Source organism: Eumetopias jubatus, unplaced genomic scaffold (assembly GCF_037043125.1).
Source record: "Eumetopias jubatus isolate StellerSeaLion01/CBP00866 unplaced genomic scaffold, mEumJub1_p1.0 scaffold_16, whole genome shotgun sequence".
NCBI lineage: Eukaryota > Metazoa > Chordata > Mammalia > Carnivora > Otariidae > Eumetopias > Eumetopias jubatus.
In genome coordinates this window covers 62,969,953-62,992,831 of record NW_028274822.1, presented here as the reverse complement: position 1 = coordinate 62,992,831, position 22,879 = coordinate 62,969,953, and the positions used below count along the sequence as shown (strand labels likewise).

The 22,879-nt window shown below is 40.7% G+C and overlaps 1 protein-coding gene across 4 annotated transcripts in view; it reads right to left on the bottom strand.

Annotated features, from left to right (window-relative positions):
* Positions 1–269: 269 nt before the first annotated feature.
* LOC114198079 (nucleoporin SEH1) overlaps positions 270–22,879 on the bottom strand; it is a 175,495-nt gene continuing 152,885 nt past the window's right edge. For 3 of the 4 annotated variants that reach the window (XM_088019612.1, XM_028089353.2, XM_088019611.1), the window contains 10 exons: positions 22,668–22,791; positions 20,661–20,766; positions 20,009–20,216; positions 17,564–17,643; positions 16,558–16,653; positions 12,496–12,615; positions 11,921–12,042; positions 9,100–9,229; positions 8,551–8,609; positions 270–683 (listed from right to left, as the gene is read on the bottom strand). In XM_088019612.1, the coding sequence (XP_087875738.1) occupies positions 542–683; positions 8,551–8,609; positions 9,100–9,229; positions 11,921–12,042; positions 12,496–12,615; positions 16,558–16,653; positions 17,564–17,643; positions 20,009–20,216; positions 20,661–20,766; positions 22,668–22,791 (1,187 nt within the window). In that variant the 3' untranslated portion in view covers positions 270–541. The remainder of the gene's footprint in view (positions 684–8,550; positions 8,610–9,099; positions 9,230–11,920; positions 12,043–12,495; positions 12,616–16,557; positions 16,654–17,563; positions 17,644–20,008; positions 20,217–20,660; positions 20,767–22,667; positions 22,792–22,879) is intronic. The other variant, XM_028089356.2, reaches the window with a different exon arrangement.

Here is a 22,879-nt window from a genome sequence, read left to right as displayed (position 1 = left end):
GTATTTGCAGAGAATATGAATTCCCCTACTTTGGAGAAAAACAATTTCTTTAAAAGTACACTTCCTTTCTAGTCTGGGCAATTAGCTAAAAGACAGAAGGACCAGAGAAGGAATTTCTTAGAGGAAAGGAAGCTATGTAATGAAGGAAAAATCACAAAACAGACCCAGCAGCTTGAGAAAATAATTAGCAGAATAAAGCAATATTCTGATTTCTGTAAGACATCATATAAAAAGACAGGTTCAGTAGAAATTAAATTTATTTCTGGATATACCACATTAAAATATATGTCGTATTTATTCAGAGTATCATAATCAATGCAAAAATAGAATTCTCTTCTCCCCTGTAAAGTTAAGTACAATACTGTAGGCTACATACATGATATTTTAGTCCGGTCTTCAGTATTAGCTTCTCAAGACAAACAAACAAAAATCTAGTTATACATATCAAATCAATCTTACAAAATATATACAAAAGAATATCGTAGTGTAAAAAAATGAACCAAAATATAACTTATGTAATTTACTTTACACAAAATGTTATCTAGTTAATTTTTTCAAGAGCTTCACCCATTAGTCGAATAGCGACACTCTTGCCTTCATCTGTTTGAATAAGCAGCAAAGCTTCAAATTTGCCCACTGACTTTGGTCTGAACTGCACAGGCATGTTGATGTAATGCTGCGCCCTGTAAAGAGAAAGGAAAGGTCACTGGCCTGATGCTACAACAAGCAAGTGCATCACCTGCCACAATAATAATAAACACGATGTATGGCAGAGAGCACAGTCGATCTTCACGAAAGAACTTAATATTGTTACATTCAGCTTAAATTTGGTTCTCATTTCTTTGATGCCATTATTTAATAAGAAACTGGCACAGAGGAAAGGAAAATCTAAAACTGGATTCAAATTAATATTGCACAGGGACGCCTGGGTGGCCCAGTTGTTAGGCGTCTGCTTTCAGCTAGGGTCATGTTCCCGGGATTCTGGAATTGAGCCCCTCATTGGGCTCCCTGGTCAGCGGGAAGCCTGCTTCTCCTTCTCCCACTCCCCCTGCTTGTGTTCCCTGTCTCTGTGTCTCTGTCAAATAAATAATAAAATCTTAAAATAAAACAAAACAAAAATAAATAGTATTGCATATACATTCCTGGCTATCCAAAAAAATAGGAGAAGGGAAATGAGAGGTCTGTTCTATTGTGTATGGAACTGTGTGTTCTGTCTGCAGAGGTGGGTGAGAGAACACCTGACATATCCTGCCCGTCTTCCTCCAGCAGGCATACTCAACTGGGAAGGATATTAAACCAACCTGTCCCATGCCCATCAGTAACAGGGCAGGACTGTACAGGTTCTGCTCCAGTATTGTTAAGAACTTTTATAAAAAATTTTCTTGAAAATTTATTTTCAGATTATGTTTGACCCTTCAACAACACAGGTTTGAACTGAGCAGGTCCACTTACCTGCGGATTTTTTTTTTCTTCAAAAAGTGTAGTACTATAAATAGAATTTTTCTCTTATGATTTTCTTGATCACATTTTCTTTTCTCTGCCTTACTTTATTGTATAAATATAGTACATAATACACATACAAAAATATCTTAATTGTTTATTATTGGCAAGGCTTCTGGTCAACAGTAGACCATTACAAGTTAAGTTTTGGGGGAGTCAAAAGTAATACACAGGGCGCCTGGGTGGTTCAGTTGATTAAGCGACTGTCTTCGGCTCAGGTCATGATCCTGGAGTCCCAGGATCGAGTCCCGCATCGGGCTCCCTGCTCAGCGGGGAGTCTGCTTCTCCCTCTGACCCTCCCCCCTCTCATGTGCTCTCTCTCTCTTTCTCTCTCTCAAATAAATAAGTAAATCTAAAAAAAAAAAAAAGTAATACACAGATTTCCTACTGCATGGAAGTCGATGCCCCTAACCCTCGCATTGTTCAAGGGTCAACTATATACAGAGGCAGGTAATGAGCGCCCTGTGCTTAAAACTATTATGCTGGGGGTGCCCGAGTGGCTCAGTTGGTTGAGCATCTCCCGCTTGGTTTTGGCTCAGGTCATGATCTCCGGGTCATGAGATCGAACCCCGTGTCAGGCTCTATACTCGGCGTGGAATCTGCTTGAGATTCTGATACTCTCCATCTCTCTTTGCCCCTTTCCCTGCTTACACGTGCTCTCTCTCTCTGAAAAATAAGTCTTTAAAAAAAAGAAGTACTATGTTGGGAGATTTCTATTCATAAAACTAGGTCCCAAGAGCTTCATAAATATACCTTTATTCCCGTGGTGAATGAGACCACATATACTTTATCATAGCCTATGTGATGTCACTGACTTTTAGTTTTAATTGTCTTAAGTGAAAATTTATAGCTTTTAGACTTTCCTCAGGGGAAGGTACTTCATCCCCGAGTCTCATCTATTAACTACATGTTTTAAAGTTTAACAATCAGAACTGATAGATGCTTTTGTTTCCAATATATTTCCTGATAAAACTCAGTAAACAGTGTTAGCTTTTGGGTGTACAACTGCACTGGGCTAGAAATTTAGAAAACAGTTTTTAGTATTTCAAAGCCCTTACCCTGGATATAACTGGTAAGGCAGAATTTAAAAAATGTATGCATGCACACACACATACACTCAGTTTTTAAAAGTCTGGGTTATTTTCCCCAAATGCATTATACCCTAATTTCCTGTATCAAAGCTAATGTGCCTTTTTAAAAAATGGTACCTAGTCCTTAGCACTGAAAAACTACTATTTTATCTTTCATGTTAGCATTTCAGAATTCCAGAAAAATGTACAATTTGCCAACTTAAGAGACTTTATAACTTACGAATTACTAAAAGTAATAAAGTACCCTGAAATAAATCTGACAGATCCACCATTAACAAATTTTAATATGGAACATAGAACTGTTCCATATTCAACTGAGAACATGTTTTTAAAAATGTATTATGATAAACATTTGTATCATTTGCTTTAGATTTACAGGTACTCTGAATAAACTAGAATGTAATTTAGAAAGAACTGTGAATATCATTCTCAATGGGGAAAAGATGAGAGCCTTTCCCTTAAGATCAGGAACACAACAAGGATGCCCACTCTCACCACTATGTTCAACATAGTACTAGAAGTCCTAGCAACAGCAATCAGACAACAAAAAGAAATAAAAAGTATTCAACTTGGCAAAGAAGAAGTCAAACTCTCTTCACAGATGACATGATACTTTATGTGGAAAATCCAAAGACTCCACCCCCAAATTACTAGAACTCATACAGCAATTCAGTAATGTGGCAGGATACAAAATCAATGCACAGAAATCAGTTGCTTTCTAATACACTAACAATGCAACTGTAGAAAGAGAAATTAGAGAAACGATTCCATTTACAATAGCACCAAAAACCATAAGATACCTCAGAATAAACCTAACCAAAGAGGTAAAGGATCTATACTCTAGGAACTACAGAACACTCATGAAAGAAATTGAAGAAGACACAGAAAGATGTAAAAACAGTCCATGCTCATGGATCGGAAGAATAAACATTGTTAAAGTGTCTACGCTGCCCAGAGCAATCTATGCCTTCAACGCCATCCCGATCAAAATTCCAATGACATTTTTCAAAGTGCTGGAACTAACAATCCTAAAATTTGTATGGAATCAGAAAAGACCCCAAATCGGCAAGGTAATGTTGAAAAAGAAAAACAAACCTAGGGGCATCACGTTGCCCGATTTTAAGCTATATTACAAAGCAGTGATCACCAAGTCAGCATGGTACTGGCACAAAAACAGACATATAGACCAATGGAACAGAATAGAGAGCCCAGATATGGACCCTCAATTCTATGGTCAAATAATCTTTGACAAAGCAGGAAAAAATATGCAATGGAAAAAAGACAGTCTCTTCAATAAATGGTGCTGGGAAAATTGGGCAGCTATATTCAGAAGAATGAAACTCGACCATTCTCTAACACCCTACACAAAGATAAACTCAAAATGGATTAAAGACCTCAATGTGAGACAGGAATCCATCAAAATCCTAGAGAAGAACATAGGCAGTAACCTCTTCAACATCAGCCACAGCAACTTCTTTCAAGATACATCTCCAAAAGCAAGTGAAACAAAAGCAAAAAATGAACTTTTGGGGCTTCGTCAAGATAAAAAGCTTCTGCACAGCAAAGGAAACAGTCAACAAAACAAAGCGGCAACCCACAGAATGGGAGAAGGTATTTGCAAATAACACTACAGACAAAGGGCTGATATCCAAGATCTATAAAGAACTTCTCAAACTCAACACCCACAAAACAGATAATCAAGTCAAAAAATAGGCAGAAGACATGAACAGACACTTCTCAAAAGAAGACATACAAATGGCTAACAGACACATGAAAAATGTTCATCATCATTAGCGATCAGGGAAATTCAAATCAAAACCACATTGAGATACAAAAACTGACAAAGGCAAGAAACAACAAATATTGGAGAGATTGTGGAGAAAGGGGAACCCTCTTACACTGTTGGTGGGAATGCAAGTTGGTAGTCACTATGGAAAACAGTGTGGCGGTTCCTCAAAAAAATAAAAAGAGAGCTACCCTATGACCCAGTGATGGCACTACTGTGTATTTACCCCAAAGACACAGATGTAGTGAAAAGAAGGGCCACATGCACCCGAATGTTCATAGCAGCAATGTCCGCAATAGCCAAACTGTGGAAAGAGCCGAGATGCCCTTCAACAGTCGAATGGATAAAGATGTGGTCCATATATACAATGGACTATTACTCAGCCATCAGAAAGGATGATTACCCAACTTTTACATCCACATGGATGGGACTGGAGGAGATTATGCTAAGTGAAATAAGTCAAGCAGAGAAAGTCAATTATTATATGGTTTCACTTATTTGTGGAACATAAGGAATAGCATGGAGGACATTAGGAGAAGGAAGGGAAAACTGAAGGGGGGGGAAATCGGAGGGAGAGATGAACCATGAGAGACTATGGACTCTGGGAAGCAAACAGGGTTTTAGAGGGGAGGGCAGTGGGGGGATGGGTTAGCCCGGTGATGGGTATTAAGGAGGGCACGTACTGCATGGAGCACTGGGTGTTATACGAGAACAATGGATCGTGGAACACTACATCAAAAACTAATGATGTACTGTGTGGTGACTAACATAATAAATAAAATTAAAAAAATATAACTGTGCAATTTAACACAGCTCTAGAATGCTACAAGATGGATATATTTAACATAGTACATGTACTATTACTATAAAACTGCTTTAACCTCTCTTTCTCTCTCCTCTACACACACACACACGCTTAAAAGGGAAAAGGTAAGAGTAAAGTATGCTGAACCCAGAGGACAGGTCTAGTTCAAAATCCCTTACTAGCTGAGGAGTAATGTTAGAGAGCAAAGACGCAGCCGAGAGTGAGGCAGTGTTTGAGGAAGACTGCTCTAGACCACCTCCTTAACTACATGCCCCCATCTACAGAACGGACAAAGTCTCTAAACCAGATTTCCTTCTTTTTTTTTTTTTTTAATTGTAAAGGAATACTCTGCAGGAAAAAAGTAGCCCGTTAGCACAGCTGAGGTACCATCATTATCAAAGAAATTGAAAAGAAGTGACAAACTCCTTGGTTCCTGTGTGTTGGTAAGAAGTAATGACAGCTCAGTGACAGCACTGTCCCTGGCTGTGACTTTGGCTGAGAAGCGTCCTTCCCTATGGAATGACACAGCAGGGTCTGGCAGCTCAGCAGCAGGAGGCTCAGAGGCGGGGTGCATGCAGACGTGGGCATGGGACACCGGAGATGCGCTACTATAACGTCTCAGCAGATTAGACTTGAATAAAACAATAGGCTAACAGAAGAATGCTTTTCAGGGCTAAGTGGGAACATAAATGAATTCTTTTTACAGAGATAGGGCAGAAAGGATCACCTAGAGCCCCCAAAACAAACTTTACAAAAAAATGGATAATCAGGGTTTCCTTTTCCCCAATACCTTCTTTATAATCTATTCCTTTCAGAGGGCTATATCCCCAACATACATCCATGCTCCCCACCTCTGAACCAGGCAAAACCCCTGTGGCCTCTGGGGGAAGCTCTCCTATTTATGTGGCAGTCAGTTTATATCCCAAAGGCCTCGGGCCACTTTCACGTTTCAGTGCAAGAACTACCCAGAGCAGCCCCATCAGGCCTCACAACTGCCCTATTTGAAGTAAGGCACGGATTACCTCATGTACCCTACAGATGCCTCTGAAGTCACATTATTACTCTGGAAGGCTGGAGTTCATGGTGTCATAGAGCAGAGAGTGATCTAATGAACAAAAACATCACTAATGAAAAGCTGGGAACTGCTTCTCAGATTCTCAGAACAGATTTTGTTCAGCTGCCAAGCAAGCTAACCGTTGCTCTCAACCAGCATTTGTAGTTCATGAGTCCCTGTCCAAAGTCAAAGTGGGATAAATACAAAAGCACTCAACACTTACAAGAACAGGCGGCACTATTTCAGTTTTGTGGTAAAAATTTTCAAGTGAGATACTGTGGCAAAGTTTTGCTTCTTCTCCAAAGTTGAAAGAAGTCATTCTTATGGAGTACAAAGAAACCAGCTTTTCTGCCTAACTTTCTGTAAACTTTCAGCCTATGGAGGGGTCTTGAGAGAAGTTTTCTAAGACCTGGGGTTTACTTCACTTGGTCTTCTTACTCATGTATTTAGCAGTGCCCACCTACTATAACAAACAGTCTAACAACACCAGTCCTAAATCAGTAGAGCAAAGCCTCATTAATTGGAGGCCCGCAGGCTGCTGAGAGTCAGGGACTCAGAGTGCAGAAGCCAAAAGACGTGCAGTTAGTAGCTTTTTAAAACTTAGGCCTTTCTCTTCCATGTGGCTGTTGAAGGGATTAAAGGGAAAGCACAAACACAAAACTGTGGTGTTCCATTCTAATCCATGGGGTTGGTCCCGATGGACCCCACCAGTAAGGCCGGCTGAAAGGACGGTGTTGTCAGTACTGCCGAAGATGCTACCGCCTGCTGAGTGCCTCCTAGGGCTAGGCGCGCACACCTGCACATCGCTTACGTCCTTCTCCTAAGGAGTCCATGCTGCCAGGAGCATTGTCATCTCTCTTTCACAGACCAGGAAACTGAGGCTTAGAGAGATGAGGTCTATGATAACTTTCCAGCTACACTCATTGTTTAATTTGCACAGTTTATGCTCGAGGTCAGTCCCTGGGAGGGAAAGGAAGCGCTGGGCCCTCAAGTACATGAAGATCAGGTTTTACAGGGTGGAGGCTCGGAGGGGATGTGGAAGAGATGAAGAGAGAAAAGAGAAAGCGGCGAGGGAACGGGCCTCCCCCCACAGCCTCTTTTCAGTATCTAGAGATACGGGTAACCTTCCAGAGTATGGCTCTGCTAGTCTTAGTGCCTCAGAGGCAGTCCTAGAATGTTTACAGGGTGGTCCAAGTTTCCATGGAACAGAACATGTTTTTAGAATCACCTAATACTAAAATAAAAGTTTATAGTTCATTAAATGGCTTAATTAAAAATTCAAAGATGGAGATAAAATTATTCTTCAGTGTTAAGTCTGATAGAACCCTACTATTAAAATTCTAAGTAACAGTGACAACCCAGTTTGAGATTTCAATCTAAATATATATCATATAAAAAAAAAAACAAATGTAGATCATATGGAAAACAAAAAGTAGCAAGGATGACAAGAAAACAAGGCCCTGGTTTAAAAAGAATAGGGTATTTCGGGGCGCCTGGGTGGCTCAATCGGTTAAGCATCTGCCTTTGGTTCAGGTCATGATCCCAAAGCCCCATATCAGGCTCCCTGCTCAGCGGGGAGCCTGCTTCTCCCTCTCCCTCTCCCCCTCCCCCCAGCTTGTGCTCTGTCTCTCTCTCTCTCAAATAATTAAAAAAAAAAAAAAAAGTACAGGGTATTTGAAGAATGAAACTGGAAAAATATCATATTAAAGTTTTCCCAATTAATCTGGGAAGGTTTTTGTCCCTAATTATTGAAAATTTAACTCCCTGATCCTTAGCACAGTGAAAATAACATTTAAAGAAGAAATTATTCTAGGGGTGCCTGGGTGGCTCAGTCATTAGGCGTCTGCCAGGGTCCTGGGATCGAGCACCGCATCGGGCTCCCTGCTCAGTGGGAAGCCTGCTTCTCCCTCTCCCACGCTCCTTGCTTTTGTTCTCTGTCAAATAAATAAATAAAATCTTAAAAAAAAAAAGAAGAAATTATTCTAAATCACAAGATAATTAATGTTCTATGTATTTATGTGACGGGCAAAATACCTGGTAACAGGAATCACATGCTAAATCCAAAACCTCTCACAAAATTTGGGTTGCTAGATAGTAAAGCACACTTGTGGGCAGTCACGAAATGCTTTCCTGGCAGGTTCATCAGCTCTTTTTTAATTGACAAGGAAGGCTCTGTGGTGCTGGTGATGGAGATGAGGGGCTATAATGGAGGTGGGGAGAGTTCACAAGTCTCAACTCCCAGGAGAAATCCTGAAGTCCTGAAAACAGTCCTGCACATCTAGGATGAGAATATTTTGATTTATGATAAACTCACCTCAAAGAATATTTTGAATGTTTGACGTAGAAAGGCTCTCTGGGACTTAAAAACTTGAGCTGGAATTTAATATGAAACACTTTATTAAGTTATGCAAGTTAAGGTATTTGAGCATACTTTAAAACATACCATGCATTTCTTTAATTAAAGGTATTTAGTAAATTTAAGTATAGCCACAAAATTAGGTAAGACAATAAATGCTCATGGAAACACATTTAAAATAATTCTAATATGAATTTACTCTAGTTCTGACTAGAGTAAATGTTACCCAGAAATATGCTGGTGTGATGGTACAGAAGAATAAGACAACTCAAAAAATTTAAAAATGAAAATATGAAAACAAATGCCAAATATTTTCAATTTTCAGATAAAGGGTCATGAACTTCCCATGAGCTTCTTCTCAAATACAGTATAAAGCATTTAAAAAATTAACTCAATATTATAACAAGTATTATTTATAAAACAAGCTTCTAAATTATCAGGAAAATATTTATCAAATAGTTGAATACATCCGCTTTCCCAAAACCCCCAGTACTATTTCCAACTTACGGAGTGCATAATGAAAGAATTATTTCGCAAGTTGACTTTCAATGTCCTTGATTCCCCAACCCTAGTAGGCAGAAACCGATACACATCTTCTGGGGCATAAACTCCGCGGTGTGTCAAGTCAAGCTGTCTGCTTTGGAAACAGGTTTAAAAGTCAACTATTTAAAATCCAGAGTAATTTAAACAATTTATATATATTCAACAAGGAAGTGTTTTGTGTTTTGATTTGTATTTTCTCTCACAACTCAGCTGGAAACTAGTTCTGTAATGGCAACTTCATTAATCTGTATCAAGACAGAACGCCCGGCACAGTACTCTGATAACGTGCAGGGTCAGCTGCTACATGGGACAGGACACAGATGACAGCACCACCTCTGCCCCTTTCTCCCTGGGGACTGGCTCTCCACTTGCCTCACACCCCCTGTGCATGCAGGTGCTCCTGTCACCTTAGTTCACTTCACTGGATGATCTCCATTTTTCCGGAAAGACTACCCTGACGGTGGGACACAAGCTCTGGCTTCTCAGCAGCATTTGATGGCAGTGACCTTGATGCCAGGCTCAGTCTGTGCAGGCTCATCCCCACTCCCTCACCACCAATGCTGCTGTCCCCTGTGGCTTGGCCCCGGACATCCCTAACTGCTCTAGCCACAGTCTCCCTAGGCAATCCCAGCTCGATGCTCCAGCAACCCCACCCGTGTGACTCCCAGATATTCATTCTCAGCTCACACGGAACATTTGGGCAACATGCCTATCACCACACAGTGATCTGGCGCCACAAATACAGACTAAACCTGGGATCCTTCTTCTCAGACCTGACCCTCCACTTGTACTTCTGTCTGGGAGCCAACTTTGACTCCCTTTCTCTCTGAAGCCCCCTTACTCAACCCATTCACTAGGTCCTTCAAATTTCCTTCCTATATACCTCTCAGATCTATCCATTTCTCATCATCTTCCTTGACACTGCTTTAGTCCTGGACTACTTAAAAATAGCTTCTGATGAGGCGCCTGGGTGGCTCAGTCGTTAAGCATCTGCCTTCAGCTCAGGTGGTGATCTCAGGGTCCTGGGATAAAGCCCCGCATCAGGCTCCCCGCTCGGTGGGAAGCGTGCTTCTCCCTCTCCCACTCCCCCTGCTTGTGTTCCCTCTCTCGCTGGGTCTCTGTCAAATAAATAAGTAAAATCTTAAAAAAAAAAAAAAAAGCTTCTGACTTGTTTTACCGTATCTACTCTTGCCTCCTAATCACACCATACCACAGCCAGAGGATTTTTCTATAAATACTCAAATCTGATCACGTCACTCATGGCTTCCAATAGCTTCCCAGATAAACCCCAAATTAACATGTGACATGAGAGGCCCTGCACAGTCTAACTCTCCCCACCAGCCCTCTGGCCTCACCTCACACTACTCTCCCTCCCTCTGGGCTCTAGGCCTCTATGTTGCCTTTGGTTCCTCAAGGGCCAACAATCCCCACTACCTGGTCTTACAGGGCCAGGAACTTTTCTTATGCTCGTCACCTCCGTCATTTCCACTCATCCTCCTCAACTTAAAGGTCCCATTTCAGGGAGGCTCTTGCCGGGTAGCACACATCAAACTCCCTCTGTCATGTTTCCCATGTTTCCTGTTTATTTCCTTCCAGTCCTTTCCACGGGTTGTAACCAAGCCATTTGTGATGTGGCTCCTTCTCTGGGAGATAAAGCCCCTGGAGGCAAGGATTAGGGCAGTTCTGCCTCCGCTACCTGGCACATGATGTGTGCTCCGTAAAGAGGAGATGAACAAATGAGTAAGTAGCATCAAAAGAGTGTAGTTAGAACACATAATCTTTAAAGGAGCCTCATTTCTTACAAAATGCATTATTTATTCCCATTAGAAAATAAATGACAACATGTGTATTAAATTTAGCAGGTATTTTAACATACATTTTTCTTACAAGTGTCTTCCTCCAGAACAAAGTTAGATCTAAACATTAGTTAATTAAGGATTGCAAGAAACATGTTTATTAGGTAAAATACTTAAATACTATAATTAGAGCTGCGTAAGCTGCTGGTATAAAAAACACATTTTAAGAAGTTTTTAAGGGGTGCCTGGCTGGCTCAGTCAGAGGAGCATGCGTGACTCTCGATCTTGGGGTCGTGGGTTCAAGCCCCACACTGGGTGCAGAGATTACTAAAAAATATAATAAATAAACTATTAAAAAAATAAAAATTAAAAAGGTTTTAAGAATCTACTTTCATACAGTGTTTTTGGGAACATAAAATGGTATGGTCACTTTGGTTAAACTATTTGGCAGTTTGTTTTAAAGTTAAACACATGCTTACCATATGACCCAGCAATTCTACTCTTCAGGTATTTTTATCCAAAAGAAATTTAAAAATATGTCCACAAAAATACACATACACTAGTGTTCATAGCACCTTCACTTATAATGGCCCCAAATGATAAGCCACCCAAATGTCACCAGGAAAATGAATCAACTGTGATATGTTCACATAAAGCAATACTCAACAATGAAAAGGACAAACTACATATATACTCTGTAACACAAATGAATCCCAAAAACATGTGTGGTGAAAGAAGCCAGACTCAAGGAGTGTGTATGTGTATGAAATTCAACAAAACTAACCCATGGCAATAGATCAGAATAAATCTGGGGTGAGGGCGGGGCTGACTGCAAAGGGATACGTAAGAGCTTTCTGGGTGAGAGAAATATTCTCTATTTTGATTGGAGTGGTAGCAATGCATGTAGGTCACTGAGCATTTTACTGAATGTAATTATATCTCAATAAAGTACTAGAAAAAACGTCGTAAGAATGACAAAACCAACATACCCTGGTATGGGAGCAGAAGCATCTGATACAGCTTGTCTTCGGGGCTTAACTAAATTATCTAGTTTAATGAGGGAGTTTGTGGAAATTTGTGAACTTCCAGACTCATTTTCTGCTTTGACACTCTGTATAAAAAACAAAAAAAAATCACAGGGCAGGGGAAGGAAAAATAAATACTCTTGGAAAATATGTTGAATTCTATTAGTTCCTTCATAGTTTTTAAAAGAAAACTTAAGATTTTTAAATTCCCTAAATTGCATCCTTCCATTTTTTACTGTTCAGCTTCTGTTACACACACACGCACATGCACACACACATGCGCACACACACACACACACACAATCTTACCTAATCAAGTCAAACACAGATTTCCTAGAGCCAAACCCAGACCTCAAACATGCCAATCAATAAAACCAAATGAGAAAATTAAGATTACAGGGCCAGACAACAGAATTAATGAAATTAGAATAATACCAGGAAAATAGTCTGCATTTTCAGGACAGTTTTCCATGTCAGTTTCACTCAATGTTTTTAATATACGCACACAATAATTTACTTAAGTTCAGTGTAATACTCACTTGTCCAGAGAGTTGAAATCTCAGGGTATGTTTCATGTGGGGCTCTTTAAGGGGGTGACACTCAACATCCCAAAACTGAGCATAATCCCCTCTATCCCTGGGCAAAAAAGTGATGGAGACCTACAAAACAACACATCCAGGGAAGAAATTTAGACACTAAGCCTCACATACCATATAGTTGGTATATGGTTTAGCACTGGCTAGTTTTGCCACTAACTGAAAAGGAATTTGAACAATTCTTTTGGTAGAAAATTATACCAGATTCAAGATAACACTTTTCTTTAGGGCTCTATGTAACATATTCCTCAAAATGCAAATGCTATTTACATTACCAAAAAATTCTAGAGCTGTCAAGTACAAGACCTAAATGAGGAAGGTCAACCCCAGAAACACAATCCAGTCTTTCATTGCAATGCTTATAGAACCCTCTGCTGGCCACGCAGTAAAGGCCCGAGGCCTGAAACCAGTTACACCGACCACACTCCTCAAAGTTATATATGTGAACTGTATGGGTACAACCTGTAAAAAGCTCAGTAATGAGAAAGTTGTCGTATTTAAAAATAGTATTTTATAAAGTTTACCAGTGTTAAGTGTTTCCTTTGGAATTCTTTGGAATGTAGTGTTAAAAATACTATTAGCTACATTAACCACTAATCAGTATCTCTGAGTCTGGACTTAACATTAAAACTGTTAAATGACCCAATCTCTGTCAATACAGAACATAAACAATGCAGCCAGCAAGTCTTAGGGTGTGGAGGCAAAGGCAGGATACTCATGGAGGAGAGGTGGTCATAAAGATTAGGGAATTACACTGTTAAAGAGGGTGTGGACACTGCGAAGATCAAGGAAAAAAAAATGAAAAAAACAACCATGTCCTAAATGGTGAAACTCTACGAATTATCTGGAACCACTGGGCATTACAGTACCATGTACTCTACAAATCCCACCAAACACTGTCTTCCAACACCAAAAATAAACAAAGAGGAGGAGACAACCTACTAGTACGGTATGTGACACACAGTAGACACTAATAGGAACTTTAACATTCATTAGCTCATTTAATCCCATTCAAACTGACCAATGTTTCAGAATATTACTATGTACATCTCTTACTGTAAGAAACGGGTAACTAACCAACTAATGTTTTCTTCCTTCTGGATCACTATTACATACATCAACAGTGGTGCTTTTGGGGGAGTACTTCCCTAAATGGTCCCAGAAGGATGTGCCTTGCTTTCTTCTCCCCTAACATAAATTAAGTACTCAGGTCTGGAATTCAACTGACAAATGTGACCTGACAGTGGGTAAGCAATGAGTTCAGTCCAAGATATGCAGTGATGAACACAAAAAGATCAAAGATCTCACAGAGGTTTCATTTCTATGTTAGGTACTGTGTGAAAGGAGAAATTCCCAGGAGACAATCTAGTCCTGCATCCTTGTTTTTCTATTTTCAAAGTTTCATTGAGATAGAACTCATATACAATACAATTTACCCACTTCAAGTGTAGTCAGGGGTTTTTAGTATATTTCCAGAATGTGCAACCACCACCACCACAATCTGATTTTAAAGTATTTTCAACAATCCAAAAAAAACCCAGCCCCATACCATCAGCAGTCATTCCCCACTCCCCACCTTCACTCCCAGCCCCAACAACCACATACCTACTTTCTGTCTCTACAGATTTACCTATTTTACACATTTCACACAAATTGAGTCGTATAATATATGGCCTTTTGTGTCTGGATTGTTTCACTTAGCATGTTTTCAAGGTTCATGTGGTAGCATGTTATTAGTACTTCATTCCTTTTTATTGCCAAGTAATATTTCATTGTATGGGTATACATTTTGTTTATCCATCTATCAGTTGATGACCATTTGGGTTATTTCTATTCTTTTTGGCTATCTTGAATAAGGCTGCTATGAACACTTGTGTTTATGTTTTTATTTGAACACTGGATTTCTTTCTAAGATTTTATTTATTTAGTTGAGAGAGAGAGAAACAGCGCACAAGTAGGGGGGAGGGGCAGAGGGAGATGGAAAAGCAGACTCCCTGGTAAGCAGAGAGCCCAATGCGGGGCTAGATCCCAGGACGCTGGGATGAACACCTGAGCGGAAGGCGCTTAACCGACTAAGCCACCCAGGAGCCCCTCTTTATTTCTATTCAGATCTTTACCCATTTTTTTAAACTGGTTATTTGTCTTTGTATTATCTAGTTGTATGAGTTCTTTACACATTCTGGGTACAAATCCTTCATTAAATGTATGATTTCTAAACATTTTTTCCCATAATCTGGAATGCCTTTTCACACAGTATCCTTTGATGCAGTCAAGTTTTACATTTTGATAATTCATCTATTTTTGCTTTTGTCACTTGTGCTTTACTGGTGTCATATCTAAGAAACCAAGGCTTAACCCAAGGTCATGAATATTTACTATGTTATCTTCCAGGAATTTTATAGTTTTAGGTCTATGGTCTACTTCAAGTTACTTTTTGGATATGGTGTGAGGTAAGGATCCAACTTAATACTTCTGCATGTGGATATCCGTTGTCCTGGCACCATTTGCTGAAAATGTTCTTTCCCTATTGAATTGTCTCAGTACCCTTACTGAAAAAATCAACTGACGATAAATATGAGGGTTTATTTGGGGACCCTCAAGTCTATTCCACATATTCTATATGTCTATCCTTATGTCAATACTATAGTTTTAATTACTATGGTTTTGAAAATGAAAAGTATGAATCCTCCAACTTTGTTCTTTTTCAAGATTGCTTTGGTTATGCTGGTTCTCTTGCACATCTATGTGAATTTTAGGATCAGCATGTCAATTTCTTAAAAAACAAACAAAAAACCAAACACCAGCTGGGATTTTTGATTGAGATTATATTGAATCTGTAGATCAATTTAGGGAGTACTGCTATTTCAGTAATGTTAGGTCTTCTGATCCATGAACATGGGATGTCTTTACTTTTTTTTTTTGCAACCCTTCCCCCACCGCCTTTGCCCCAGATGTTGAACTTTTGTTAAGCAATGTGTCTATCCCCTATTATGCTGCTTTGCCACTACTGTGGGCTGGGAAATGAAATAAACTATGCTGTAGAACAGTATGTCTTTCCAAAAAAGTCAGAAACCCCCTGGAAGCCTGTTATACAGACCTAGTAAAGTGCACTGGGTTTGTGACTATCACTGCTCAAATATTCTTGTATAGTCAATAATGAGCTCACAACTATAGTCTAGAATTGATTACAAGTCTGAATCTCTGAATAAATGGACCGTCATGTAAGTGCTATAGTTTATTTATTTTTTTAAAGATTTTATTTATTTATTTGAGAGAGAGAGAGAGAATGAGAGATAGCACGAGAGGGAAGAGGGTCAGAGGGAGAAGCAGACTCCCCGCTGAGCAGGGAGCCCGATGTGGGACTCGATCCCGGGACTCCAGGATCATGACCTGAGCCGAAGGCAGTCGCCTGACCAACTGAGCCACCCAGGTGCCCAAAGTGCTATAGTTTAAATGAGTTTCAGCTGTTCGCTTGAAAAAGCGTATTACTGAGGCCAAGTGAATGACTAGTGTCACTAAGGGATATCTGAAAAAGCTATGTCAGGTCTACAAATGAGTTAGAACTTAAGAGGGTCATGGTACTAAAAAGATCCATCACCGTTTGCCCATGAAGATATACTGTTGACTATGACATGAACACAGTTGTTTTTGAGCGGTGGCAGATTTTTCTATTACGGCTGGTGGACAAAACTATTGTCTAGATTAGAGCTACTCAAAGTGTGTTGTAAGTACTGGCAGTCTGTGGCCACATGAAGTGCTTATATCAGAATGTAAATCAATCCTACTACTAAGCACGGCATTTTGTTTAGCTGTTTAGAAAGCAAGACCTCTGCCACAGGAAGCAGTCCACTGATGTGCACTGAGGTGGGTCTTCTCCTGGGACGAGCCGGTTGTTAGCAGAGCAGCACTGGTTTAGGTGAAGCAACCACTCTGGGTGGAAAAATATGAGGGTCTCCTGGTCAATCAACACTATGTTCTTACTATGAAAAAAATGTCAAAACTCACCTTCCGAATTCCACGGCTTTCCAGTATACCAGAAATAGGAGAACATCTGAATGCTGCATAGGTAGCTCTAAAAACATCTCCACTGTCATCAACTCCCTACAATTATTTAAGCAATCAAATGAAAAAAATATAAAAGTCGGAGTGACACCATTACCTTTATGGTTACCAAGGACACACAAACCCATTTTGCAGGGGCCAGGAGAGCTCACTGCCTGCCTAGGAGTGGGAGTGCTACTTAACTCTGCTCACAAAGCCTCACACTGACGCTCTTCCTTCCATCAAAAGCCACTCCTCCCTGGCTACAGTCATCTTTAGGATGGTGCTCATAATGTTCAAGCTCAAGGACCCTGAAGACCCTCGCTGAATGTGCATTTTAACATCATATGCAATACCAGTTATTTTTTTTCAGTAGGAACAGCACTATCTTTTGCACACATTTTGTTAGTATTAGGGCTCAAAACTGCTACTGTCACACAAAATACATGGCAGAAAGGCCACAGCATTCTAAACAACATACATGACAACATGCTCAATTCACGGAGAGCCTACTGGTGGAGACTATTTGCAGTATAGAGTAGGTTAGCACTCACTGACAAAGAACATTCAGTTCTGGCTCCTACACTAGCTCCTACCAGCTGAAAACACAGAATAGTACTCAGAACATGGGAAAGAAAAATGCACATGCGTGTGTATGCACACACAATGCTCCATAATAAAATTTTTATATATTTTTCAAAATAAAGTTATTTCAGATAAAAATCAGGTAGGAGGTAGCATTAAATGAGCAAGCACATATTTTCACACACAATCTCTAATCTGACTCTTAAAACCACCTTGTGAAGAAGATGGGGCATGTATTAGCCCCATCTAGAGAAAATCAAGTAAGTGAATTAGTGGGACAAAAAAACCCCCAATAATCTCAACCTATGCTCATAATTCAGTATAAAAACACCCCGAATAAAGTTTAAACATTAAAATGAATATATTTAAGGCAACTACTACTGACCTTGACATAAGGTGGAGCTAAGGATGACAGATGCCACTTCACTTCTGTGTTACCATGATTCTCAAGTTCCAGAAAATTTTCTACAAGGAACACACATGTCACAACTCAAACAATTCTTGGAGAAGTAAACAAGCAGATTACTGTGATAATGTGTAATAATGACTAATTACCTCATCATAGGAGAAAAATACACTCATCCAATCCTTAGAGGAGCCCAATGGGAATTTATAGTATTTTTTAACAAAATCAAATTTGACAGATATCTTGTTTTGGATTTAATCAAAGGATAATGAAGGGCTTAAGCAAGAGAGCTATAAGATGATTTACATGTTAATTTAAAGAGTTACTGGCTGCTGTGGAGAGGAGAGACCACAAGGGGGTCAAAGTGGATGAGGAGCCCTGGTAAGATGCCACAGCAGCAGCTGCATTGAGAGAACACATGTGGGGTGGTCTGCATCAGGCTTGAGTCAGTGGGAGGAAAAGCAGCGGGCAGACAGGGGATCCATTCTGGAAACGGACTGCAAAAGACTTGCTAGTAGACTGTGTGGGAAGAGGGAGGAAGCAAAGAACAAATAACTTCCAGGGATTTGGCTTAATGAGCAGATAGTGTGGCCACTTACTGACATGGGTAGGGCTGGAGGAGAGGCAGGTTTCATGGGTAAAACAAGAGTTCTGTTTGTGAGATGCCAGCACACAGAAGCTGAGTGGGGTGCAGGGAGAGCCTAGAGAAAGAAAGGGACAGAGAAAGACCCAGGAAGAAAAAGAGTCATCAGCGAAACCTGAGAAGGAGCATGTGAAGCAGGGAAAACCAGGAGAGGCACAAGAAAAAAAGTAGTCCAAGGAGGAAGGAGTGGTCGCCAGTGTTGAGGGATCAAATTAACAAAGACCCACAGAAGAGACAATCCCTTTTCGGTGACCTCAGTAGCAGGGTCAGGGCAAGGTGGCAGCATCAGTTCGTTTACAGCCCGAGGAAATGAAAGCAGGGAGCATAATCCTTCCAGGAGGGAGGGGTGTCACAGAAGCGGGGAGATCAGCAAGGAGAGGTGGGGCCAAGAAAGGCATTCCTTAAACATGTGATGGCAGAGCTGTGTGCCAATGGAAAGGCATCAACAAAGGGAGAAACTGAGGATACAGGAGAGAGAAGGGGCAGAGGAAGGCCCTGAGGAGGCAAGAATAGATGGGCCTAGATTCCAGGCAGAAGGGTTTGTCTGGGATGGAAGCAGAAGCCTCACATTTAGTCTAACGGCTTTTGCATTTGCAATGATGTGTGAGGCAAAATCGAGAGCTGGAAGAGTGAGAGCAGGAGCAGGGGAGGGGCACTGAGAAGAGAGACGTTGTCACATGCCTACAGGAAACAGGGAAGGACACACACCAAGGAGGGCTGCTAGAGAAGCGTGTGAGAGCAGAGACCCCGAATGGGTGGCTTTCTCCAGCAGCTGCGCCGCTACAGGAGAGACACGGAGCTGGTAGATGGCTGGCTTTCACAAGGGTCCAGATCTTGCCAGTCAGGAATGCAGAGGGAGGGGCACACAGCAGTTGAGAGCGTTCCTAAGACAGTAATTGCAGTGACAGAGCACAGAATTCAGGCAGAAGAGGCCAGGGCTGGGGTGGGGGAGTGAGGAGGCAGCAGGGCCAGCGGTCTGGATGTCTGAACGAGGCCAGAGAGCTGCTGGGACTCCTAGAGGACATGCGTAGGGTGGGTGGAGCCAGGGGATGGGCGATGACCAGGGAGGGACAGGCTTCACGGGCAGTGGAAACTGAATGTGAGTGGAAGTGAGAGAGGCAAGGAGTGAGGGCCAGGTGACAGAAGGCCCACACCCTTTCCAACAGGTCCCACATGCAAACCCAGTCACTTAGATGAGCCATCACAGGGAGGGAGAGAGACAGGGAGGGAAAGCAAAAGCAGTGTTCTCAGGACCCTGGAGGAACATTAGCAAGATTGAGTGCCTACTAGGTGACAAACACTATGCCAAGTGCTTTAAATATATTATTTCATTTATTCCTCAAAGCCCTCTGTGAGAGGAGTCAATTATGGCCATTTTAAAAATGGGGAAACTGAGCATATTTATTTAACTTCTTTAGTGCCTCAAAGTCTCATTAGTGAGGGACAGAACCAGGTTTTACCCACTTTCTCCTCTTCTTCAGCTGCTAACTTATTAGCAGTTCTGGTAAAAGACCTAGTGAGAGCTGAGGAGGGATGGTTCTGACCGGATAGAATCTGAGACTCCCGGAATATAAACAGTTCTTAAACACCTACATTTTATCATTTTTAAGCTCCCCCAAATCTGGCATGTCATGGAAATGACTGCCAACGACAACCAGAGTCTCCCCTGAAATAGGGGACAATTTTACTCCTGTCACTACGATAAAGGTCACTAAGAACACAGAGTGTTAGACTCAACCAATCAGTGGCCATGTGAATTCTATAACCTTGTGATACCACACCTGAAGTTTCACCAGGTTCTGTTGCAGGAAAAGTAACAGTCTTGTTTCTTATCTCAACTTTTGTGGAAGGTGGTTTTGTCATTGGTTTCACCAGATGACTAACTGAAGGCTCAGTTCCTGGAGAAAGGATTCCAAATGTGCTGGAGGCCAAATGAGTGAGGAGTTCTTTCTGGGTTAAGTCTTCACGAATTTGAACTTTCACAATTTTCTGAAATGAGCCAAATAAAGGAGGTAAGACACAAATGGATCTATCATTTTAAAGAAACAATTCTTATTTTTAAAACATAGTGGAGAAAAGTAATGCCAAATAAATGAAACATGGATGGATGAGAAAATTTATTCAGATCTCAAAGTAAATCTTTGACTCTTCCTCTCTCTCCCCCAACTCCCTTCTTTTTCAAAGCAGATTTTGCAAGTTAATAATGGTTTCTAGGCTCCACTCTCCATTCCTGCCTGCCCCCTCCTCCCACCCCCAGGAGAATCGTTCAGATCACTAAAGGGAAAACTCTGTGCTAAGTTCTCTATCTGAGTAAGTCTAGTTGGGCTGAAAGAACAGGCCTCTTCATTTCATTTCTGAAAAGTAAGTGCTAATAAGGATCACAACACTTAAGCTGCAAAACAGGAAAAACGTTGCTAAAAAAAAAAAAAGTACCTTCTGTCCATTGTCACAGTGTATATAGATTAAACCACTCCATGGGAACATTGAATGTTTTGTGGATAAGGAGGAATTAGGACTCACAAGAATTTGTAGCTTACTCCTGAAAAAAAGAATTTAGTAATGAAAACCAAGAATATCCTATACTCCAATAGCAATAACCACTAGAGTTATGTATGTTCTGTCAATGACCAGCTCTCCTTGTTGCTCAGAAAGAGCAGAGAAGGGGCGCTGCCTGGGTGGCTCAGTCAGTTAAGCGTCTGCCTTCAACTCAGGTCATGATCCCAGGGTCCTGAGATCGAGCCCCACATCGGGCTCCCTGCTCAGCAAGGAGTCTGCTTCTCCCTCTCCCTGCTGCTCTGCCTACTTGTGCTCTCCCTCTCTGTCAAATAAATAAATAAAATCTTAAAAAAAAAAAAAAAGAGCAGAGAAGAGGTGAGATCCCATATATGTCTGCATCAGCCCCAACTCAGTGGCTAACAAGAAGCTGAGTGGCATAAACCCATGAACCTAAGGGGAAAACTCATGTGAAAACAGCCCATACCATAGAAATACCATTTAAAAAGCAATTCAAAATAAAAATTTCTGGAGCACAAGACCAATATACAAAAGCTCTGAGCCACTTGATAATAAAGAATGACACAGTTACAGTACAAAGAGAATGAAATAACAGGAAAAGAAACTGGAAGAAAAAGAGGGGGATGGAAAGGAAATGAAAAAAGACTGTTTTTTACCCAATTGCTAAAACTTTCTGAGCTCATTACTCTCTTCAAGAGCTATGGAATGTCAAAGATGACTTTTAAATGTGGACAATGTAATCAGATTTGTGACTCAGAAGAAACAACCAGTTACAAAAGACACTTTGGCACCCATGTCAAAAATCACGGATCAAGGGTGCCTGGGTGGCTCAGACAGTTAAGCATCTGTCTTCAGCTCATCCTGGGATTGAGGGCTGAGTTGGGCTCCCCGCTCAGTGGGGAGTCTGCTTCTCCCTCTCCCTCTGCCCCTCCCCCAACTGTTCGTGCACTCTCTCTCTCAAACAAATAAATAAAATAAAATCTTTAAAAAAATGGCAGAGCAAGATTATTTTCCATTCCTAACAGCTAAATATGTGGGATGATCTTTAAAAGTGAACAATCTGTTCTATCATTTCCCTATCTTTTCAACCTTAATTAGTAAATATTTAATTGATTGCTTCGGTCCTAGGAATGTTTCTCTGGAGCATGCCTAACCATACCTTAGGTCAGTATTAGTCAGCTAAACTCTTCTAAAATGCAAACTTCATCACTTTGCAAAAGTAAATAAACTTCATGTTGCTCTTCTGCAAAGTTGCCATTCCCAAATAGGAAGCAACTTTGAGATGTGAATGTTCTGTGCCCACCCAGATGAAGTCCCTGAAAAGCTGCAGAATTACAGCTTTACCTCCTATCAATAATTAAGCTGCACCTAGAGGACTGCTTATCAGCATTTGGTCCCCAAGATTTCCTTCTTAGAATATTATTTGTAAAAAATGGCAAGCTAGGTTATGGTTCAGACATATTAAAAGTCAAGACGCTTTGTCTATAAAATGTCCTTTAGACAAAACCAGCAGAGTAAGTTGAGCCAGAATCAAGGTAATGAAGTACAGAACCATGTGGGCTTTAGGGACCACCATCCCTCATCATCTGCCCAGCTGTATGCCTTGCTTTGTAATTTGCTACGCAGGGTAATATGTCCACACAATCTGATGTCTTCCACTTCAGGAACTCTTTCCCACCTCACTCATGTCTCTTAACCCTTTTAGGCTATATACACCCTAAGTGGCTGTGGACATGGGCTCTACTCTGCTAAAGAGCATGAATCTTGAACTTCATTGTGGTCCCACAAAACCACATGGAGCTCTGTATAGGGAGCATATGGCAAAATTCTACTGAAAAGATTAAAATGGCATAATATCCGATCCTTCAAAAAAGTCACCATGCTAACATCTGAATAACATCCGGAGGAAAGGGAAGTCGTACTTACTCTGGTGGGATAAATCCATGTTGTGGTGTTACCGTAAGGCAATGTGCTGGCCAGTACAACTCAAATTTCAGTAACCTAACGGAATTATTTAAAATCTGGAAACATGCAGTTTTTGCCAGATCACCTATTATATCAGATAAATAAAATATAACTTACATTTAGCATTAGTGAAAAAAACCCAAATGTTAATAAATAGTAAAAAATGGAATTCT